This window comes from Contarinia nasturtii, unplaced genomic scaffold (genome assembly GCF_009176525.2).
Source record: "Contarinia nasturtii isolate CC-2019 unplaced genomic scaffold, AAFC_CNas_1.1 Cnas_scaffold_1371, whole genome shotgun sequence".
Lineage (NCBI taxonomy): Eukaryota > Metazoa > Arthropoda > Insecta > Diptera > Cecidomyiidae > Contarinia > Contarinia nasturtii.
Genome location: NW_022198708.1, coordinates 73,481 through 96,530, shown reverse-complemented (window position 1 = coordinate 96,530; position 23,050 = coordinate 73,481). Strand labels below are relative to the sequence as shown.

Sequence of the window (23,050 nt, the reverse complement as noted above, 5' to 3'; positions counted from 1 at the left end):
AAATATATGTGTGCAGCATGTGTGAGTGAGAGACTATATTCTGAGGCATTTGGTATGGCAAAAATTGACGTATATATCATCATACCAATGATATTGCGAACACGTCATTGCAAGTGGTAGTGAGAAAAGAGCGCCCATTAGTTTCAATCGTACTGCACGTCATTTTATTTAGTTTTACACGCTAACGCATTGCAACGCAAATGAATACAACAAACACGAACAACACCAAAAAGCCAACTAAAATGTATCAAATCAACGCGTTGTGCTGCGCTTGTGTCTGAACTTATTTCTCAGTTCTTTTTTTTTGTGTGTTCCTTTTTCTCGGTGTTGTTGTTGAGCCGTAATAAATGTCAAACATATATATACTGAAGTCAATGTCTGCAGCAAATTTTTTTTTTATCATTTTGTTTTAAAGAAGGTTGGAAAAAACGTTGACGATTACAAAAAAAATTGCAGCAGAACCGTACCAAACCAACCAAAAGCCAAAACAAAACATTTACATTATTCACAAATGGTGGTTTGAAATTGTGCGATAAATAGAGAAAAATAAATCACATAAGGATCCAAACGATACATTAAGAGCGATTTTGAGAGAAAGATGTTTTCATTACGTTTAAAGTGAGTGAGTATAATTATAGTTTTTCGTCGTAATGATTTTGCAATCGGTTTGCAAAACATTATAAATTCGTATCGAATGTTTTGAGAGGGTGCACGAGTACAAAACCAATTAACGTTCAATTCGTTCGGATGGTTCTTTTTTTCTCTTTTTCTTCTTATGTGTGTGCGTGCGTTTGGACCGTATTTGTCCTTTGATTCTCACGCATAAACGGTGGAAAAGGATATATAATCCAATAATGTCTTGCAAATTGTTCAATGTTTTATTTTTGATACAAATAAAATGTGTTCTGGTCGTTCGATTTTGAATTTTCTTCGGTAGCAGCCAATTTTCATATGAAAAGGACCCCTGTGTCCACAAACATCTGGACGATCAGATTCGACAATTTTCCTTTTCTTTCTTTCACTATCGTATGGTTGCGATGACATCACAGTGACAAATCATATTTATCGTAAAAGCCAAATGAATGTTATTTTGTTTGTGATAATCTCATATTTATGTAAAATTTCTCTGCAGAACACGAATTGATACTGAATAATCGTGATAACTGAAATCAAGTAATCAACGTAAACAAATTCGGTATTAAATGATTCACAAGTGTTTTTTTATGGGTACCATTTTTTTGCATTTAATTGTTTTTGCAAACTAAACAAAGTCGCCTAGTGTCGGTGTGCATTTGTTTTTTGTTCACATCAATTTTGACATTTGTAACAAGTTGGCGCGGATGTTTATGTGTTTATCATCTATTCAATATTTAAAGGAATTTCCACCAAGCAATCCGATTTCAGCATAAGCGATTTATTTTTTGAAGTCAAAAATGATTTTTTTTAAACAAATTGATTCTAATCCAATCATTTTTTTTTTTCATTCAATAAGGTTTTGATGTATTTGTTTTGTTTAAGTAAAATCGAGTAAAATCGTGTGAAATCACATGAATTTATTGGTTCCATAAACTTGCGTGCGTACGAGTTCTATTCGATATTAGGATATCGATTCAATTGCAATGTTTTCAAACGGTCTTCCGTGCAATTTACCATTCCCGAGCTGCTTAGGTATGCCGAAAGATAGTGGAAGCGATGAATTACTACCGAGAAGTATGGGCAATCGGGAACCTGTTATTCTAAATGTTTACGATATGGTGAGTATTGTCTTTTAAATCACTGTTTATTGAATTTCCAACGCATACGCATGGCTGACAGACTTTTTTTTATTGTAATTTCAATTCAAACAAAATATGTTTACCATACGCGGTCGCTCAACTTGATTGTTAATTCCACTCGACAAAAGTAATTACATAGTTGTGCGAAAGAAGAACGTGTAGAACATATGAACGTGCATAAACTGTACGGTTTTTTCTTCTCTTCTTCGGTTTTTTTGCATTGTTCAGTTTGAAACAACAAGTTGATAAATTGAAACCCACACAATTTACATTCAATTGATCAAATGTACGAGTGAACAATAATTAAGGAATGTTTTTCTACGCCAAAACAAGCATATACACAAAAAGAGCATCATCAATGAATGGTCGTTAATGGTTCATAAAGTTAAAAAAAATGATTTAATGCTTTTTGAAATGTTTGAAATGAATTTACATTAAAAACAGCTGTCATTTATGGGACATTATTAATTTTTGTTTGTATCGCATCAATAACAATAAAAATTTGATTTATTTCGACATATTTAGTATTGGATCAACGACTACAGTAGTAGTCTTGGAATTGGCGTCTTTCATTCAGGTGTAGAAATTTATGGCTGCGAATTTGCTTATGGTATGTATGCTTTGATGTGTACACATGATTTACAATATGTTTATAAGGTCCATTCGAATAAATTGTTGAATGTTTCAGGTGGCCATCCCTTTGCATTTACTGGCGTATTTGAAATATCTCCGCGTGACGACAATGAGCTCGGCGATCAATTTCGTTTTAGGTAAAAAAAAAAGTTGATTTTACGCATTCTGTTTTGCAAACATTTCTAAATTTTCAAAATTCACACATTTATAACAGACAAAGTATTCAAATCGGCTGTACAGACTTCAACGGTGAGTATTGTCATTTTAATCAAAAATTTCGAACGCATAACTGAACGACGTTTTTTTATTGTAATTTTCAATTCAAACAGAAGTAGAAGTTCGACGTATTATAGAAGAAATTGGTAATCAGTTTCGTGGCGATCGATATCACCTAATGAACAACAATTGCAACCATTTCTCTAGTTCGTTAACACAGGTAATGAATTCGTTCACAACACCGATTCTGATCAGAAGCGCCAATAAAATAATTTGTTAAATATATATGTTTTTGTTGCTTTAGATTTTATGTGGCCAAGAGATTCCTGGTTGGGTAAATCGTTTGGCACATTTTAGCTCGTGTGTGCCATTTCTTCAGCGCTGTTTACCAAAGTAAGCCACACCGATTATTTATGAACAATTCAAGATTTTAATTGAATTTTATTCAAAATATTGATATTCAATTTCAATATGTCATTTAAACATTTCTTCACAGAGAATGGTTAACACCCAATGCCTTATCAATAGCAATCCAAAATCAGGAGCGCGACTCAGATACGAGTCCATTATGAGATTCGGCCAATAACACATCCTAACCATAAAGAAGTGTATTTATTTAAAACAAACAAAAAATGAATGAGAAACAAAAATGGATGACAAAAACTAAGCATTGGATTGTCGATTTCGACAAACATCGGTGATCGCTTCTTCAAATTTAAAACTAAGCTAAAAACAACAACTACAAGACCATACCACTCATTTGTAAAAAGGGAAAATCATTTTCTTTCTTATAGCCTATATCACTAAAAATGTCAATGAAAAATCGAAAAAAAAAATCGGAAACAAAACCAAATATTTGAGTCATGAAAAGTCAAAACGAAGGGAACGTGAACGGTTTTTAGTTGTGTATAATACAGTGCTTGTGATTCGAGTCAGGAAATGATAGAGGCGGGCAAAAGAAAAATAATAACGTTTTATTGTTGTGCATTGATTGTTGATTTGGTCAGTTCGATTTTCCTGATTCGAATGCAACGTAGTCACTCTTTGAAATTTGTGTGTTGTTTTTTTTTTCACTTTTGAAAATGAATGAAAACCGTTGCACAGCCAGTCATTCATTTGTAACATTTTATTTTTTATTTCGAAATGATAGTGTCTTAGTTTGAGCTCTCAAATCCGGTCTAATGTTTATTTTGATTTAGCGTATTTTTGTAAAACGGCTTCGATATTAGTATCTCTCTCTATATATATTTTGTATTTAGTTTGCCCATTTTGATTTATATTTTAATAATATCGATATGTTTCGATTTTTGCGGTGAAATCTAGAGCATTTGTACTGTATTTTATGTTAAAGTGTGAATCACCAAATTCGGTTCACGGGTTTTTTTTCGTTCATATATTTTCAGTTCAACTCATCACGAAAAATGTACAATTTTGACATGAACAAAACGAAAACACACAGATGGCGAGTGATGAAGATGATTGATGAGAAAACAATAAGAAAAATGAACAGTAAAGACGTATATCTGATTGCACTGAGAATGATAGAGATATTTAAATCATTTTTTTTTAAAACATTTTTGAACGTTGATTATAAAAACAACACAATACGTTGAATACAACAAAGTCTTAAGAATAAATCTGATCTATATAGATATAAATATATTATTAAAAAAGAAAATACATCGATTGAACCGATCTAAACTGAATGCCAAGTACAATTTAAAATACATTCTCCTACAAAAACCAAACAACATCCTAAAACAAAAACACACACACACAAACATTTGATGCAATTGAAATTTATCTGATAAACAAATGTTCACATCGAAGATCGCAATGCTACTAGAGGTTAAAAAAAACTAAACAACAAATTGAATACTAGTTTTTGAATATTAATAATAATTATTATGATAATACTAATAAAAATTGAATGATGAAGATAGCGCTCCGGATTTCAATCGTACTATTACTTCTGATCCGTCTCTAATAATGCTGAATTTTTAACAATTGATTTTGATAAACAAAAAAAAAAAAATACAACCAAACCATCATTTTCTTAAATGTGTCCATATATTTTAATTAACAAATCGATTAGAACCATTTTCACTTTGCTATTGATTACACCCTACATATCAGAGAGACGAACTTAAAAAAAAAAACCAAAAAACAGCACTAGGCAAATCAATTGTTAATTTCTTCAATTTTATTCCAAATTTTGTAATATAGCGCCATACAAACAATTGAAATCAAAATTATAGTATTTTATTCATGAAGAAAATTCAACATTTTTTATTCGGTTCATTCTTTCTCAGCGATTAAAAGTTTTTCGCGAACGATATGGTGACGAAGGGAGTGTATACGATACTGATTCTAAAGTGTACAAAAAAATAAACATTGTTAAAACTAAAATTGAGCGTTTCATTTTCTGCTTTTGAATATGCAGACGTTTCTGTACCCGTTTGAAGTTCTATGTGGTTAGGATTAACCTTATTTACTATGCAGACTAAAAGTAAGCTGATCGGTGGATGTATACTTTTTAACGATTCGATTTTTTTAAAGTCGGATAAACTGCATTTTTAAACGGCCAATGTTTTTGAAAATGATTTGTAGATGGTGCGATGAAACCATTTTGTGTTTGACAGATCGTATGTGTTTATATAAAGTGTCAAATACTGTTCATAACCTGTAAAACGTTTATTGTTGATTGAAATTATTGGTTGTTAATACCGACAGAATGCCGTTCAAATTAGAAGAAGTAAAGTTGAGCAAATTGAAGACACTTTGGAGTGTTGAAATTAATCCAAAGCTTCCCGATGAAGTCGCATCAAAACTGAATCAACAACTGCAACTTGTTTTGGATAGCGAAAATGATACGAAAACCACAAATCTGTTCAACTTAATACAGTTGTGTTGTGAATACACACCAGTGAATTTCGAAGAATTTATTGCATATGTGATAATTGTGACCAGTATCAACTTTGTATCCGTTTCATCGCCATTTGTTGGTGTAGAAAAGTTGCGACTAATAGCACACACATTCAGCACTCATGGTGAGTTTTGGAGTCGAGATCAGCACAAGGTAAATTTGAAGATTGATTGATTTTACTGTGTTTCATCATAAAAATAATAATGTTTTAGGTGGTTGCCGTGGCCGAAGCGATTTGGAAGGTGTCGAAGAATGCATTGAATATAAATCACACCATAATTGCCATTAATGGCTTCAATCAATTCACATTTAATGTATCCATTGTTTTGCTTTTGGCGGCACTGGGCAGCTCGACGTCAAAGTCGGACAATTTACCGTTGCTGAAAGCCGACACGATCCACAAGAAAATGTTGTCATTGAAAATTGTCAACGACAAAAATTCAAAGCAAGCCATATTCGATTTTCTGTCGTTGTTCCAAACTTATCAACGATTTCTATCCACACCAGCCGCCGAAGATGAAAGCCTCACAACTATTATCCATATGAAACGTGAACAGTTGCAATTAATAGAGGAAAATCTGAAGAAAACAATACAAGAATTGAATAAAACCATTCGTGATCACAGAGACTTGAATGAAAATCCAATGGTATTACTTCCTTTTGTTTATTTTTTTTTTTGTATTCGTTTCGTCTTTTTAATAACAATATGTATACTGATTTGTGTGTGTTTCTGTCTATTCTCCTTCACAGATCGTCCATTTCATCGAGCTGGTAATGAACAACATGCATTGTATGCAAACACAAACAATTTAGCCATTCGTGACTACACTTACGTTATAATTGTTAAGAAAATGATCAATAAGATTTTCGTTTTTTTTTCGTTGTTTCTATTGAAAAATGGCTGTAATATGAATAAACATTTGAGAGTCGCATTTCTGGAGTGATTTCAAGTAGAAGTATTTCGTTGTAATAAGACAAATAGTAAATCAAATGTTTTTGTTGAACGGCGTGAAAACCAATAACATTAATTTACACAAAACCAAAAGTAAAACATTTTCTGTAAATTAAATTAATAGTATTTATTTAAAAAAATAATTATTGAATTATGTTTTAACTGTTCAAGAAAGATTTTTTCAATAATTTTATAATTTAACTATAATAATTAATTGAACGCTCTAGAATAAAAACAACGTACAGAATGGTTGCTATATCAAAGAGCAAACGTTTTTTTATATAGAATTGTTGTTGTATTACAACAACAAATAATTAACAATTTTATACAAAAATCACCAAAAAATTGGTTTTTTGAATGGGATCCATGCCTCTATGATATCGTAATAGCGTGAAACTTTGCATGGGTTATTGTTTTCACAAAAAAACTAACATTTTGAAAATGTGAAGGAATTTCAATTCAAATTAGAGGTATCTGCCATACAAAATTAAAAGTTTTGTTTATAAATACACTTATTTTTCATTGAAATTTCTGCAAACTTGGTGAAAAATTCTTTTAAAGTTTAAACGTATTTTGTGTTCAAAAAAGAGACTATAGTGAGGCCTATTCACTATTATCTGTCGTTTGATATAACAGTGTTCTCGATGATAGACAGTATGTGTTTTTGTACGTAGTATAGTATGTTCTCAGCTGATTTCATATAAACAAAACAATTTTTGTTACATCTCAAAAATTATGTAATGTAATTTTGTTGTAAATTACATTCAAAATTTGAAAAAAAATGTTCTTAATTAATTCACCTAGGAAATGTAGTCCGTACAAATTATTTTTAAAGCAATGTCGTGCATATACGTCTACCAAAGCTGAATTGTACAAAGTAAGTTACATCCTATACTCTTCAGCAAGGCACTTTCGAGTTTGGAATTGAAATTTGGTCCAATTTTTTATGCATAATTTGTGAGAATTTGTTCATAAAACGCTGGCGAGATATTCGGCATTTTATTTATCTTTTAATTGAATGTGTTTGATTTTTTCTTATAAAATGATCAATATTAATTGTTATTAGTCAAGTGAAATTGTACAATTTATCCATGTAAAAGATTGTTGCTTCTTGCTTGCACATCCATCGGTTTTTAACTTTATCAAGTTGAAGGATGAACGTTATTTCTGGATTTAGCCGCTGAATAAGGCGTATTCGGTTGTAAAGTGTAAGTATGATTTTGCTCAACTGGACATGACGTTTGGATCCGGCGGCAATCTTTTTGAATTCTTCTATTAAACGTTCACGCTTCTCTTCTTCTTGACGTCGACGAATCTTCCTCGTACTTTCAGTGTTTCTCTTCGTGTTTTGGACAACGATGACGAATTTCATCTCTACTTGATGAGCAAAAATCATGCTCCTCGTACTCTGTTACACAACCTTCTTCTATTTCGTACCCCATATTATAAAGAAGTGAATTACAGTTAAAGAAATTGATTGGATTTTTAACAAAAAAGTGGTTGTCTTTGATTTTTGTGTATACCGGTGAGAGGAATTAAATTATAGAAAATGTTCGTATGCAGTTATGTATGCCAAGTATCTAAACGCGTAACAAGATCATCATTATTAAGTTATATGATATTGTTCCGATTAGTTTGATAGATTTGTTTATGAAACACACACAAAACAACGTTAATTCAAAATCAGTACGGTTTTCTACGTTTTCTATAAGATAAACACAACACAAGCTATTATGTTTGTAGTCATATACCAAGAAACAATCATGTGTAGTCAGAGTAAAACCTAAAAACAGCGAAATGTCAAACATTAGCCATTAAAGCCGGTTCTCACAATAACAATAATATATCGAATGTCAGCAACGTTTAGCGCACGATCAATCGAATCAAATGAGGTTTTTGCTCGTTTTAGAACGTCTGTTTCCTCACGGGTTTTCATGCTCAATTTTTCTTGCGTCCTCTTTGAAACTCTTTTTTGTGTGTGTATATTAACATTTTTGCGAGATAATTTTAGCAAATTCATAAACTCTCTTCTGAAAAGGAGTTATGTTGTTGAACTCGCTGTCGTTTTTTCTCGTTTTCGCCGAAGTCGATTTGTTGTTCACAGCCATGTTCTTATTTTTTGAAATGTTAACAATTCATATGGGGCGAATTGCTGCCAACTTTGCTCAAGTCAACTACTGAGCTGCCCCTGATCAGGGGCTCTGAATGTGTGGAGTTAAAAGCCGAATATCCCGCCAGCATTTTATGCACTACTTCTAACAATACATGCACAAATTCGCACTAATTATAGACAAAAAATGGGACCAGGTTTCAATTAGAAACTAAAAAATGTCTTGCTGGAGCGTATGGGGTATGCCTACTATTTTATGAGTTATTCGTAATATTTCTGCATTTTCCATTAGAAATGTTATGAAATATTAAAAGTGTCATCCGAATGTGATCAAGAGACCGTACGAGCTGCATATATCGAGATAGTTAAAGTTGTTCATCCCGATAGTGGCCATCCTTCTGCAAGCGCCGAAAAGTTTACTGAAGTCGACAATGCCTTTAGAATTTTGCAAGAAAAGTATGCAAAAGACAGACGTGGCATCAAAGAAAATGCTGATGTCAAAGAGTGTGATATCAAGGTAGAGAAATGATTGATTAAAATAATGCGACAAATGTATTTGATGTTTATGTTTAACTGTTCAGCATACTGCACCACAACATCGACAATATTTGAGCTACGATGGGGTTGGCTATGGTCCACCGGCCCAACGAGAGAAACAATATCAACAATCTAGAGCTTCTAAAGCATATGGCAAGGTATACTATACTTAAATAATTCGTTTTATTAATGTCTCCTACCAAGACTAAGCGTTCGTTGTATATTTTAGGTGGTTGAATATCGAATCGATAAAATGAGCGCATCAGATACCGAAATAATGAAACCGGGAACGTTTTTCAAAAGTCATGCCATCAAAACAAAGTACGGCTTTGACCGTGTGGTCGAGGATTTGATTCAGGAAGCAATGAGCAAAGGAAAATTTGATAAATTGGAAGGATGCGGCAAACCATTGTCGCATGCACAATCACAAAATCCCTACGTTGATTTCACTCAACATAAAATTAATAAAATTCTACTTGACAATGGATTCACACCCGAGTGGATTACGGTGCAGAAAGAAATTCGTGAAGATATTGATAATTTAATTGAAATTTTAACTGACCATCGTTCGTACATTGGTGAAATGCCATTGAGTGATGCAGATGCAAGCGAATGGTCAGCAATTGTCTGTCGGCTGGAAAATCGTGAAACCGATATTAATAGAAAGATCGATAAATACAATTTAATTGTTCCAATTTTAGATCAGCAAATGTGTCATATTCAACTTGGACGAATTGCCAACAAAATTATCAATTCGAAGCCAATTAAAATAAAGAAAGAAATATCTAAAGCTAAACATTCTGTACAAGAAAATAAAGGTGGATCGAAAACTTTTCTTGAATCTCTTTTCTGGTGGTCATGAAAAAAAATTGTCTTGTTTTTAATCATATTTTTTATTCACTGTCATAGATGAAATAATGTTTGAGTCATGCGTGATTCACACAACAAACACACAAAGCAAAAACGATTAAAAACAATACATTTCAGATTGTGAATTGTGTATACGTGGATATTACATGAATATTATTCAAATAAAAACCATTTTGTGCACAGTGCAGCACTCATAGGAATTGACCCATGGTTCCCAATGGTCCTTTTAAGAAAATTCAATTTTTACGAGATTCTTTCGATTTGCTAGGGTTTACTTGACCGAAATACTCGCTCTTCCCGTAATAAATTTTGTTCCGAGAAGATCAAAAGCTAGCCTTCAATTTTTTACATTACATACAATTAACTTTTGTCGTGCTTGGTGTGAACACTAATGCAAAGTGCTAATCAATCAATTGTTCAACCAGGTAAAAAAAAAAACAAAATATGAAAATATTAAATCAATAGTTGCGTCTAACACTATTTCACAATGCTGGGAAGTGGCATGGTCTGATCTACATCCCGTGTTTTCTCTATGTGCCTTTGAAATGGCACGGACGCAGAATACTGCACCTTTGCGTATATGTATAAAGAATGAAAGAGATGTGAGAGTGTATCTATGTATGTGTATGTGGGCGACATTGGTTGTACGTCTGAATACAAGTGAACAGTATCATCATTGAATACGCAAAGGTGCAGACTACTGCGATTGTGCCATTTGAAAGAGAGCCCAATATGACCACATATTAAACAATCAATAATGTTGTTCCCGATGTTTCCCAAATCAATTTTCTCAAAAAATAAGGTACCCCCTTTTGGGGTCAAATAATATGGGGTATTTCTGTGAAACTGGGCTCGGGATACCCGGAAAACGTTTTCTAAAGGTTTTTGGACAATAATAAATGTTCATAGTACATTGAAAAGAAAAATGGAAGCTAAATATACCAGACATTATAATGAGATATTTTCAGCCAGATGAATCAGCTCAGCCAGATATCGTCAGATGAAGAAAAACTTCAAATAAACTTCTTTTTTATTTTAGAAAATAATTGGCTAGAATTGTGAAAAGTCATGGTAACTTTATCATTTGCATTGTGTCGTTCCTTTTAAAATTAATTTCGGACTATTTTCAATTAATTAATAAAAAAAGAGAAGAGATGTTGATTAAAAATTAATAATAAACCATTTTTCAGTGAATTTCGAAATGTATTGGTGGCACTATTTTTGTCATCAGTGTGTATTTATAACGTACTGCTCCTATGTAGACACCAGAAGTGAGATACGGAATGGAAACATGTGAAGTGATAAAATTTAAAACGATTTTTGAATAATTTTAGTGAATAAAAATTTATTTAATTAATTGTTGAAAACATCATGTTTGCGGTATAATTTTATGCATATGTTATGTGTAATTTCATTTTTTCTAATTTGCTTTTTTTAATGTTTAATCAACAATTTGGCGATTATTTAGATTTTTTGCTAGTGATAAAGGAAAAATGCCGAATGCCGATGGCTAGCTAATAACAACCTAATGAACTTTAACCAAAATATAAAAAAAACGTTTTTACCTTTCTCATGCTTGATTTTTTCGCATGTTTTGTAAAAAAAATGTGAAATTTCATCAAGTAAACAAAGTCAATTTTTGTATAAATTTGCAAGAAAAAAAATTACTGTTTTTTCTGTGTTCAAACTTTCGTTCTCTAGTTCATGTGTTATATGTGTCAGCCATTACTCGGTATTTTCTTTCATCATTAAAATAAAATAAACTAATTAGTTGATTATGATAAATGGAAAGTTTGTGTTTTCTTTATAGTAATGTTGATGCTTTTGAAGCGGAAGAAATGATATCATTGGTTTTTATTTTAATTTCATTGTTGATTACAATGAATTGATGGCTTAGATTTAGAATGAGGTTTTATCACAAATTCAATTGTGACCAGTTTATGTTTTGATGACAAAATAAACTAAATCAAAGCTCATTTGCCAAGTGATTTTGATTTTACTACTCAAGACGGAAACAATGAGTCTGATTGATTATAGTCATAAGAAATATCATTATTATTATTTTTAATTTTGCGCATCATACTCCATCAATTCAATGCGTGAACATAGTTGAATTTGTGTATTTTCTTGAATTTTGTTTAAATTTCAATCATATCAACCATATATGTGTGACTGTTGATTTATTTAATCGAGAGAGAGAGAGAAAAAAAAGAGCACGGAATCGAATTTTATTAATCATACCCTCTTGTTTTTAGTTAGTTTGTTATGTAGAAAATTTTACGATTAGGTTCCTGTAAATTTATCTAATGGGTCGATTGATATAGACACATTACGTTTAATTCAACTTTTTAAATATTAGTTTCAACATTAACTATTTTATTAACTATTATAATCATATTTTCATATATATATATAATATATTTATTTGTTTTTTTTTTTTCTTTATCCTTCATCTTTTCATAATTAATCATTTATTTTGTGTAAAGTTGAAAATCTCTGGCGCTTGTTTTTTGTTTTCTTTTACTTCTTCATATATTTTGGAGTTCGGCCATGAGCATGTATGGCACACATACATTTTTCAAAATCAGAAAAAGGTATAGAAAAAAAAAGACTGAGAAAAACGTTGTGAGCTAAATTAAAATAGATAAATTTAAAATATACTTATTCATCACATCAAACTTGTTTCAGTATAATTTCATTTTTTGTTTGTGTCAGTTTTGTGAATATTATGTGTGGTTTTCTCTATATGTACAAAATATGCACATTAAAATTGTGGATGAGCTATTTCGGAGACTATGTTTGGCATTGACCAAAATATGCCATTCTTCTCGGAAGATTTTCGGTTTGCACCATTTTCAACAAAAAATAAAACAGCCCATAATGTTCGCTTCATTTTATTCTTTTTTTTAGATCTAAATTTTGTTCTTTCTTTTTTTATATGTTGAATGTCCCATAAATAAAATTGTTTTCTTTTTTTTTTTGGCTGTCTGCATTGTACTAATCAGATTTTCTGTGTCAAACTAAAAACATTTTTATGACAAATCTAGCATTGGAGTGTGTGTAATGTATGTGTGATTGAAAAAATGTCAAAATGATTTATATATGTGGTATTTGTATTTCGCAAACCAAAGTGAGACGCCATTGTATTTGGACCGCAACTGATCGAATAAATAAAACTTAATTTTTACCTCGAGTAAAAAATGAACAAACAAAAACACACACAAAAGAAACACTTAGAACCTATTTCAAGTGTCTGTTTAGAATTTGTTATTTCTTTATTATTATTATTATTATTATTATTATTATTTTTTGTATTTAAATGAAACCACTAACGATTCAACAGAACACAGAACACTTAAGGCTTGCTTTGCACTCGCCAGAATATACAACCATTTTGTTACGAATACAAATTGGAAAGGCTTAAGAAAAACTTAAATTGCTTTTATTTTGTTTGTGTGTGTGTGCATGTTGTCTGGGGAAGGTGGTTGGCGCAGATTCACTTTCGCCAATAATTTATTTGAAGGCATATTTGAAATGGTTGAAGAATTGAGTCATTTCTTTTATTGAAAATGTAAAAAAAAAAATCGGTTGTCATTAAAAAAAGGATGTTCGAAAGGCAATTTTATGTTGCCAACAAATCGGCGCAGGGGATTTTTTTTAATTGGTGTGTAATACACACTGTGTATGTATGTGATATTTAAAATGTTCAATCATTATAATTGTTGTTCACTTGTTGTCGTTATTATTGATTATTTTCATGGTGAATGTTTATTCCCCTTATAAATACTACTAATTTCTCTTGTTAATTGATTATCGTTTTTAAATCGATTTTCGGTTATATACTTTTTTTTCCTTATTTATTTGCTATTATGTCATGCTGAACGACTCAACGACACATTACTTTATCTAACAACAAGCAACATCTAATAAAATTGAAACGGACACCATGCCACTTTTATTCGTTTCACTGAAACTTTCTTGATTACCATGTAATATTCTGATTTGTTTTATTGGTACGTTTAAACATTGGAATATTTTTTTCCACTCCGGCTAATTTAGAGTCATATTTTTAACTGAATGTGGTGCGAAGCTAATTTTTGTTTTCTTCTTTCTAGAGATGCGGAAAATCGAAAGAGGATGTAATTAATGGAATTAGCATTGTGATTGTTGTGCTTTATCAATATTTGGTTCGGTGCATCGATTGTTCAAATATTTCATACGATTTATGGTAGAAGTGTTTCTGTATTCACATCTAATAAGATATATATTACTGAATGTATTACGATTGGATAGTTTATTTATTGGATATATGATCATTCAGTTTTAGGTTAATGTAATTTATGTTTTTTGATATCGGAGTGAAAACGGGATGCCATGTCTATATGATGGGAATCGTTTGTTTTCTACATTAGTTTTTCTTTTGATTCAATAAAAATTTATCCATAATAACGGTCATCCGTTTCAAAATTCAGCGTACAAAAGCCACAAAAAGTCGTTGAAAAGATTCTTTGTATAAATGAATCAACGAATGTTTGTTTGATTTCTTTTTTTTTGTGTGTGTGTGTTATTTTGTTCATACGTTTTTTTTGCAGTCTAAATAATATTCTAGCCTCCCCGTCCGATTAATCTTCGTATTCTCTCATAACAAAAATCATTGCCAATGATATAGTTTTAATTTATGTCTCTTTTTTTAATTTGTGTATGTTTTCTTCATTTTAAATATAAATAGATGTAACAAATGATGGTGATTTTGCTCCCTCAGCAAAAACGGAAGAAAACAAAAAGAGCAGACAAAAAATATAATGTGAATCGAAAATGTTTTTGAAACATTACTAGATTATTATATTGATTTAAAAGCTTAATCTTAATTACTAGATGCTTCTTTAATTTGTTGCTGATAAATGAACAGTGCCAATGCGATTCAATAACAGGTTGTTTTTTGGTATAAATTCGAATTCATACCAACTCTCGTTTTATATATAATATATATTGTGTGTGGATATAATTAATATATGTGTGTTTATTTGTTGTCGAGTCAAATATACAGTTGCCTATTCAATTGCTGAGAAGATTCGATTTTTTTGTGGATTTTTATTTGATTTATTTTTTTAATTGCCGTTTTTTATCAGATCAGTTCAATCCGGTGGAAGATACTGGTACAGGTTATACTTTTCTCGAATGTGGGGTCGCACATCTTGACGCTGGTAAAGAAAAAAAAAATTGAGTGGACGCCCCAAATTGACCAAAAATATGCACTGACATTGTGCTCGAAAATGTAACAATACGTACCATTTCAGCGAGTGATTCCAAAAATGGCAAAATCTTCATTAGCTCTCTGTCATTTTGATCCATGAACCAACTTTCAATGGGGATTCCATTTTCGAGTTGATAGCTGTTAACAAACATTCACGTTGAATTCATTTATTAAAAAAAAAAAACTGAATTCCATTTAAAAAGAACATATTTTATTTGAATTTTTACATACCCAAATGCTTGCGGCGAATTATCAATGATAATTGTTTTGGATAAATCACGTCCCAGAATTGTAAGATCTTTAATGTAATTTCCATTGACAAGAACACAGTGTTCCCGGAATAAACGATACCTAAATGCACCAATCACATAATTTGATTAATTAAAAAAAAAAGCTTCAAGAAAGTTGATATTTTTCCAAACAAAAACTTACTTGATCCATTTTCGATCCGGATCTAACAAGTTGAGCAATTTGTCGGCGTATACACGTTTCGATGCTGTAAACAAAATCACTTCAAACATTGTGGAAACTCGTTCCAAAAATTCACGGAAACATGGTCGAGTGCGAACGAATACCGTGTACTTGCAATCCTATGAAAATGTGATGTTTATTATTAATTCATTTTCTTTCCACAAAAATTATAAACTATTTTTGTTTTTTTTTTTTTTTTTTTTTTTGAATAAAATTGTAAACGTACTTGGAATAGAACTGGAAATTTGAAGCTAGCATCAGATAGCTCTTGTAAGCTACAATGAACCAATGTTTCGTCCAAATCGAGGACAAGATTGAATTCGGGACTTGATCTGGTTTTAAGTGGCAACGCTGGACATTTTGCGCGCATTTCAGCTGTCAATGGTGGTAAGTGTTTGATAAAGACATACGGATCGAATGCATCCCATGCCATTTCCTCTTGCCGTTCGTTTATTTCTTCAATTTCCATGCATTCGTCGGTTTCAAGTTGGATCTCATTTGCGTTTTCGTGGATTTGTTGTTGCTGATTCGGTTGGTCTTGTTGCTGTTGCTGTAGGCAACACAAATAAAGTGGTAAAGATGATGCCAATCATAAATATGTTCATATTTAAATCGAAATTAATCTTTTACTTACTGTTTCGTTATAATTATTTTTTGTCAACGCTATCCCCGACAATCCCGATAGGAAGCTAGTTGAGTGATTTTGCAAATTGGTCAATGCTTTTAAGTTGTCGATGGCCGTTTGATTCATCGACGATAAAAATGTCAAATTGCCCATATCATTTGATGTGCTCTGTTCGCACAACGAATTCACTTCGTTGCAATTCAAAAGTGCCTGTGTTATAACATTATTATATGGAAATAGTTCTGAATATTGACACATGTCCGTTGAATTTTTGTTTATTTCTTCGTCGAACAATGTGATAAGATCGGGCGTTGTTGGGAAGTTAGTTATGCTGCATGCACTGCTGGATGTGGCCAATGTCGTCATTTGCGGTTGCAAATTGGCCGTTGTCAATTGAGAACGCTTTTGATTTGGTAACTTATCGTCTTGTGGATCTTGAATCGGTTGTATCGCAAATGTTTCGGCATCACAACAAATCGATGATGATGACGACGATGATGAAGATGATGTTGTTAAAGAGGACGATGTTGCTTCAGTTGGAAGCAAATCGGTGGTTGAGTCGATTTCCGGATCGACCTAGAATATTGTGTTCAATAAAATAAATTCAAATTTTTTGAAGAATTAGTCAAATTGAATTAATTGAATTTTAGTTAAAAACGAAATCAACATACCGTAACAAGCATTGAAGTAGATGGTAAATTTGTTCGATCATTGTCAGTTGTGCTGTCACATTCAATATAATTGACACAGTTGATTTTTGGTGTGCTCGGTCCACTCGATGATTGGCTACCGTCCGTTTGACTTGAGCTTGACGAACAACTGCATGTGGTGCTCGGTTTACACGAATCACATACGTTGACCATAACAAGGCTACAGATTGTATCAAGTGTTGGCAATGTGCTTTTAATGCCAACACTGTCGGCACTTTCATCGGTTCCAGCTGCTGTTGTCCGTTGCTTTCGATTCCGTTTACTATCCACAGCATATAAATCTAATTGGCCCTGGTCATCTTGCCAGCAATTTTCTTTTCCCATTTCCGAGATGTTTCGCAATGATTTTCGACCAAAACGTCCCCGTACACATTTTTCGCTTGTTCGCTTTGTTGTTGGTTCAAATTTTTTTCGGTCATGTCGTTTGCTCAATGAGCTGCCAGTTTTTTTGCCCAAACGCTTAACGCTTGCCGGTCGACTTTTAATATTGCACTTGATGTTTGGCGATTGCTTTGTATCACCATTATTACGAAATGTTTGCTGCTTGCTACTACTACCACTACTGCTATTTGCTAAGCTTGTCGTTGAATAAACACCGCTGCGCCGATTGGAAGTGACAGTCGTTGTGGTTTGCTTAAGATTCTTCAAAGCTGGAGTATTTTTAATAATTTTTCGCAGATTTATCGATGATTTGCCATTTGGTTGAGCAATGCGGCTGCTTCGCTTCTCACTTCGCAGCCACATCCTGACAACGCACACACTTGTGAATACTTGTATTACGCCAATAACTGCAAAAGAAATTCAACCAACGATTAACCAATGACATTTTTTTTTGTGAAAATAACAACTTTCTCATCGAAAATATATGATACATTTTACTAATTAAGACATTTTTTGAAAAGAGAGATTTTTTTCGGTGATTTTTTTACGCAAAAATAAATTAAATTTCTGACAAAGTTAACTTGAAAATTCTTGGCCTAAATTGAAGGGATTTAATATAAAAATATCGACTAAATATATTGCATTAAAAGTGTGTTCATATCATTATGTTCTGTATTTGGTTGCGATTCGCGCTCGTCGCAGCCATATCAAAAACTTTCTAAATAACAATTTTGTATCTCTCCTTTGGCGTTTATTTTGTGTTGGTTGTAACTTGCTTTGTTTTGTCTGTGTGAAATCATGGTATCGTGAGTATGTTTTTGACGTGATCTTAAAATGAGAGTGAAAACGCAAATCAAAGCGTCAATTCAATGTTTTACAACGTATCATTGATCACATTTACAGCATGGGATTGATTTGGTATGAAAACAACGATTTGCTATTGAGTTAAAAAGTGTTGATGCGAAAGCGACTTTGCGAATGCGTCGTCATGCACGCACTAAATTCATCCGAACCGTATATTCTTACTGATGTAGCGAGCCGATACAGAATTTCAACAGCACAAGTGGAACGAACGCGCGCGAATTTTTTTTTGCAATACATTTCAAATGCGACAACAACGATTTTCGATTTGATTCGATTCGCTAAAGCATTTATTACATAAACATGTATTGGCTACGCAGGAGGCATTGCACTTGGCTGGAAAATGGGTTGCATATTTTGCACGGGGAAAATATAATGTCGCTCTTGATAGTAATTTATGCGATAAAAGAAATATTAGATATGGCACCGCTGGAATGTTTTCATCGAAGAAACACCTTTCATTCACATTTCGATATTTTGCAAGTCGATGCGCTATCATTCGAGCTTCCTTCTCTCTCTATCTCTGCTCAAACTGCAGTAAGAAAGAGAACTGTAGTGCATATTGCATGGCAACTGTTCAATGCTTGAAACAAATTGATAAACAAACTTTGCATAAATGTGTAGAGAGTAGTATGTGATTGAGAAGTGCGCGCGCTATAGCCATACAGAAAATAATGAAAAAACGACACCAAATAACAACAACAAAATATAAAGAATCTAAAAAATATCGCTATGAACTCTTATAAAAATTGTTCAGCGTTGAGCATTGGAACGGTATATTCACAAATCAATATTTTCTCTTTAACGCTAATTCATCTTTGTATGTGCACGATGCACAAGTACAGCCAAACACATATTCAACGAAATTCTCGTATGTGATCTCACAACAAATATTATAAATGTATGAGAGAGAGGTATACGAGCTCCGCACAGAACTTCACCGTCTGTTTGTAAATTGTGTTCAGAGTCCGACGTTAGTTTTCCCCTCTCTCTATCAGCTCTCTATCTATATATTTTGTGCTTTGCGTTTTTTATCAATCACACTCACACACACACACACATATATATATATATATATGTATCGCGCGCATTATTTTATTTGTATTTGTTGATACGACGTGTTGAGCCCTGTATTTAATCAAACGAAACGTTTTTCGCATTTTATAAAATGAATTGAATTGCGCCAACTCTTTTAACCAGCGAAACAATTGTTATTCATATATGAATATGTATATAGAATGATTTTTATTTTACATCTCTCTTTACAGAGTGTGTTCGCGAGAAGTGGACTTACACGCCTAAATCAAAGAATAAGGTAAAAACAAAACATGATTATTCTTTGTCCATTTTATGCGATGATGAGGATGATGATGCACTGCTTTAAGAAAAAATGCGAGGTGGACAGAAATTTATTGTGAATAAATGAATATAATAGATGCGAAACCAATGAGATCTCATTTGAGCCATGCTTTATTGGGTTTTTTGTATTGAAATTGTGAAAAAGAGCGATATCCATGCATTCAGAAAGAAACGAAATTGCTAATACTATTTTTACACGTACAGCGCCTCAACCTTTTATTCTTTGTCTCTCTTTCCTTCTCTCTCTTTATCTTTCTCGCCTGCTCTCACGCTTACACCGACTACGAGCTACACACAGTTCAAACGAGTGTAAGTGATAATAATGGTAGTTGTACTGGTGGCGATGTGAGTATGTTTGTGTTCATGCTTGCGATTCTCTTATTGTTTGATGTCGTTCTCGTCGTCACTGTATACCGTCGCGCTCTCTTGCAACAAAATCAGGCAACGCAACGAAAATTGTAATGAACAAACTTGTGTACTGAAATGTTTTTTTTTTTCCTTCTTTATTTCAGTAAACGGAGTGTTATGTAAGGTGGAATGATTAAAAAAAAATCATTTTCTAGCCATTGCGATTATTTTATATCTCAATTTTAATAATAAAAAGTTTTACTTTCTCATGAGATCTTTGCCATGCTAAACATAATTTTTCATTCTCGGTGAAATTGGATTGGCAAGAGAGAAAGATAGAGTTTTAAGGGATATGGAGATGTTGTATTGATTTGCGACACAGTGAAATCATACTGTTGTACGTTTTAAACGATAATTTTGAATTAAACAACTACACTATGCGTGTAGCTCATTCGCGCTAATTATTACACTATGTTAGAGAGATCTGACGTCAGGTGCGCCATTGTTTGCACGGATACAATTCATTTTTTAGCCTCTCTGCGGTATAATCCGCAAACCAAACGAAATCTCATAATTTAATGGATCGTTTATTTTTTACTTTAAATATTAAAAATCCTCTTTTCAATATATTGCACCGAGAGCCAACGTTCTTGTTATGTGAAAGTATTTGGCCGGGCCGAATCAATTCACACATATTATCGTGAGTTGGAACATTTTATAAATACCATTAGTGCATATCAAAATTATTTTGGGCCATTTTGGAAAATTTTTTACCAATTTTTCTCTGGGAATCGATCGGCTCATTTGTTTATTCGTCATTGTTCAAAACGATGGTTTTGGCCAAAAAACAATCAAATTTTATATGATTTAAAAATATACGATAGGAAAGCATAAATCGCGTATGCGAAACAGTAAGCGAACACCGAGCTCTGATGTGCTGTATAAAACGCGTGAATAACAGGAAGAAAAATTTCGATCGACGATTCGAACAGAAAGACATACAGAGAGCGAGAGCAGAATTATGCGTTGCCCGTATGCGATAAATGCGATAGAAACAAAACGAGAGAAACGCGCAAACCGTGCACAGTAAACGGCACAGAGACACAGGGAAATTTTTCGCGACTTGTTGTCTTCTTCTTTTTTTTTGTTGTTCGTTTCTTCATTTCGTTTTTATTTTGTAATAAACAAATTTTCAACCAAAACAAAAACCTTCCCGCCGAAATCGTGCAACAACATCAAATCAACTTAACATCAAATCAAATTTATTGTATGGATGCTCGTCTTCTTTTCATATTGACATAAAACTGGATAAGGATGATATGCATTTAATATTGTTTATGATTTTCAATATCGATAATCTGTAGCTCTGTATATATTCATTCATTGTTTATCGCAAAAACGATTCAACAATGAATGAATCAGTACAGTAATCGCTCGTAATGAAACTCAAATGAAAAGTGACAGGGTGGTCTGTTGTGGGTTTTACCAGCCTGTGTATCATATTATAAATGTAAAAAATTCAAATAAAAAAATTTTTTGCTCTCAATTTTTGACCGAACACATGCAGATGTAAAAAAAATCACCTTTATATGATTTAATTTTAAAATAAAATGATACAAAAAAAAACCAATAAGGCCCTTTGCCCAAAAAAGAAAAATCGAATGGGTATGGTAGATACAATCATTCGCAGGATCGAAAAAATTGCGGCTAAATTTTTTTGTTGTGAAATCTTTTGTATCATATCAAAAACTGTATTGCATACGAATTGGTGGCTGTACTTACATATTTTTTCCTTTATGGGTTTCCCATACAATTCAAAGTTTTCACAATCAACGTGTTTAAAAATTACATTGCATTTGCCGTGCGATGGAAATCGTTGGAAAATGTTTCTTTTTTTATTGAGATTTCATCTGAATACCGCTTGTGAGTGTGAAAAATTCTTGGCGCACACGAAAAAGGTTTAGGATCTACAAAACAGAAATATTTGAAAACAAATTCAAATGAGTGCGCTGTTTTTTGTATGGGATGCAGCGCGATATTTGTTTTTTTCGGCGCTTTCGATTTATTTTATTTTTATTTGTTTGAAAATTCACATTTGGTGCCTTTCTTTTGATTTTATTTTGAAAATGTTCACTAAATTTTGCTTTGTTTTAAACTTTGTGTTGTATACAATAAAAAAAAAAAAAAATAATTGAATTCTTCGCTTTTTCTCTTTTTTTTTCCCGAAACTCCTCACTGATTCTTCATTTTTTTGCTATTGGTTTACTTTACTATTCTCTGTGTTTGAAAAGATCACAACGAAACACAGAAGAATTGATGAAGAGCGAACAAATCGTACAAAAATAATAATAGTAATAATAATATATAAATACTTCTTTTTTCTCTTCTCTGGACTACGAGACTATATGTTGTACACTGCTGCTTGCTTGATTGTTACGAATCATAATAGTGCATAGACGAGAATGTATCGCACGAGCGAGTGCTACAATTCGATACAAACAAAAACAATAAAACCGAAAAACTTTCCAATTCACTGTATGTGTGCGTACACCAACACACCGTACACACAATAAATATATATGTACATATATATATGCCGAACAACGAATTGACTTGACTTACCTACCGACGACAGAATATATGATGAAATTATTTCTGATGCGCGAACGAAACGTACGATACACGAACGAAAATACCAAAATGGCCGCCACCAGTCGTACGCTATTCCGATATATAAATATATATATACTCTTTTTTCTGTTCAACACTGGCTAATCCGTTTGTTGTACGTTCATTTGCAATCCATTCGATTGGTGAACATGTTGCTGTGCAGTCTTTGTGTGAGTCTACACGTCTGTGCGTGTATGTGTATGTATGTTTTGTGTTCTTGTCGTTGAAATTCAATGAAGAATAGATGGATTGATGTCTTGACCAATTCGCCACAATTTTTTTTGGTGTGACCAGATTCATATGTGAATCAAAAACTGTAAAATCGATACAAAACCTATCTCAAACGAAATAT

The 23,050-nt window shown here is 32.5% G+C and overlaps 4 protein-coding genes across 6 annotated transcripts; 3 read left to right on the top strand and 1 right to left on the bottom strand.

Annotated features, from left to right (window-relative positions):
- Positions 1-253: 253 nt before the first annotated feature.
- LOC116345817 (deubiquitinase DESI2) lies at positions 254-4,783 on the top strand. Of its 2 annotated transcripts, none has more exons than XM_031775509.1 (8): positions 254-618; positions 1,493-1,754; positions 2,301-2,385; positions 2,464-2,545; positions 2,623-2,657; positions 2,738-2,844; positions 2,929-3,017; positions 3,121-4,783. In XM_031775509.1, exons 2-8 carry the CDS (start codon positions 1,620-1,622, stop codon positions 3,194-3,196), a joined length of 609 nt encoding a protein of 202 aa, XP_031631369.1. In that variant the 5' UTR covers positions 254-618; positions 1,493-1,619; the 3' UTR covers positions 3,197-4,783. The 2 variants fall into 2 exon arrangements, with proteins under 2 accessions (XP_031631369.1, XP_031631370.1); XM_031775510.1 differs by having other exon boundaries at positions 254-622.
- Positions 4,784-5,301: 518 nt separating this feature from the next.
- On the top strand, positions 5,302-6,482 carry LOC116345824. Its single transcript, XM_031775522.1, has 3 exons — positions 5,302-5,703; positions 5,763-6,197; positions 6,301-6,482. The coding sequence occupies exons 1-3, from the start codon at positions 5,359-5,361 to the stop codon at positions 6,361-6,363; spliced, it is 843 nt and encodes a 280-aa protein (XP_031631382.1). The 5' UTR covers positions 5,302-5,358; the 3' UTR covers positions 6,364-6,482.
- Positions 6,483-7,220: 738 nt separating this feature from the next.
- On the top strand, positions 7,221-10,094 carry LOC116345802 (dnaJ homolog subfamily C member 28). Its single transcript, XM_031775490.1, has 4 exons — positions 7,221-7,379; positions 8,905-9,129; positions 9,194-9,307; positions 9,379-10,094. Exons 1-4 carry the CDS (start codon positions 7,284-7,286, stop codon positions 10,009-10,011), a joined length of 1,068 nt encoding a protein of 355 aa, XP_031631350.1. The 5' UTR covers positions 7,221-7,283; the 3' UTR covers positions 10,012-10,094.
- Positions 10,095-12,447: 2,353 nt separating this feature from the next.
- On the bottom strand, positions 12,448-22,525 carry LOC116345638 (CTD small phosphatase-like protein 2). 2 transcript variants are annotated; one of them, XM_031775156.1, is made up of 9 exons: positions 22,401-22,525; positions 21,811-21,995; positions 17,041-17,867; positions 16,379-16,945; positions 15,971-16,294; positions 15,706-15,863; positions 15,505-15,624; positions 15,309-15,411; positions 12,448-15,220 (listed from the first exon to the last, which is right to left on the bottom strand). In XM_031775156.1, exons 3-9 carry the CDS (start codon positions 17,821-17,823, stop codon positions 15,155-15,157), a joined length of 2,121 nt encoding a protein of 706 aa, XP_031631016.1. In that variant the 5' UTR covers positions 17,824-17,867; positions 21,811-21,995; positions 22,401-22,525; the 3' UTR covers positions 12,448-15,154. The 2 variants fall into 2 exon arrangements, with proteins under 2 accessions (XP_031631016.1, XP_031631017.1); XM_031775157.1 differs by lacking the exon at positions 22,401-22,525 and having other exon boundaries at positions 21,811-22,093.
- Positions 22,526-23,050: the final 525 nt, after the last annotated feature.

Excerpts from the sequence above, each read along its gene's own strand:
- LOC116345824 (XM_031775522.1), top strand. The coding sequence starts at position 5,359 with ATGCCGTTCAAATTAGAAGAAGTAAAGTTGAGCAAATTGAAGACACTT. Across the intron at positions 5,704-5,762 it reads GGAGTCGAGATCAGCACAAG|GTGGTTGCCGTGGCCGAAGC; the intron begins GTAAATTTGAAG and ends ATAATGTTTTAG. Across the intron at positions 6,198-6,300 it reads ACTTGAATGAAAATCCAATG|ATCGTCCATTTCATCGAGCT; the intron begins GTATTACTTCCT and ends TCTCCTTCACAG.
- LOC116345638 (XM_031775156.1), bottom strand. The coding sequence starts at position 17,823 with ATGTGGCTGCGAAGTGAGAAGCGAAGCAGCCGCATTGCTCAACCAAAT. Across the intron at positions 15,625-15,705 it reads CCGGATCGAAAATGGATCAA|GTATCGTTTATTCCGGGAAC; the intron begins GTAAGTTTTTGT and ends TGGTGCATTTAG. Across the intron at positions 15,221-15,308 it reads TGGAATCACTCGCTGAAATG|CGTCAAGATGTGCGACCCCA; the intron begins GTACGTATTGTT and ends TTTCTTTACCAG.
- LOC116345802 (XM_031775490.1), top strand. The coding sequence starts at position 7,284 with ATGTTCTTAATTAATTCACCTAGGAAATGTAGTCCGTACAAATTATTT. Across the intron at positions 7,380-8,904 it reads CCAAAGCTGAATTGTACAAA|AAATGTTATGAAATATTAAA; the intron begins GTAAGTTACATC and ends ATTTTCCATTAG. Across the intron at positions 9,308-9,378 it reads CTTCTAAAGCATATGGCAAG|GTGGTTGAATATCGAATCGA; the intron begins GTATACTATACT and ends TGTATATTTTAG.
- LOC116345817 (XM_031775509.1), top strand. The coding sequence starts at position 1,620 with ATGTTTTCAAACGGTCTTCCGTGCAATTTACCATTCCCGAGCTGCTTA. Across the intron at positions 2,658-2,737 it reads CGGCTGTACAGACTTCAACG|AAGTAGAAGTTCGACGTATT; the intron begins GTGAGTATTGTC and ends CAATTCAAACAG. Across the intron at positions 2,845-2,928 it reads TCTCTAGTTCGTTAACACAG|ATTTTATGTGGCCAAGAGAT; the intron begins GTAATGAATTCG and ends TTGTTGCTTTAG.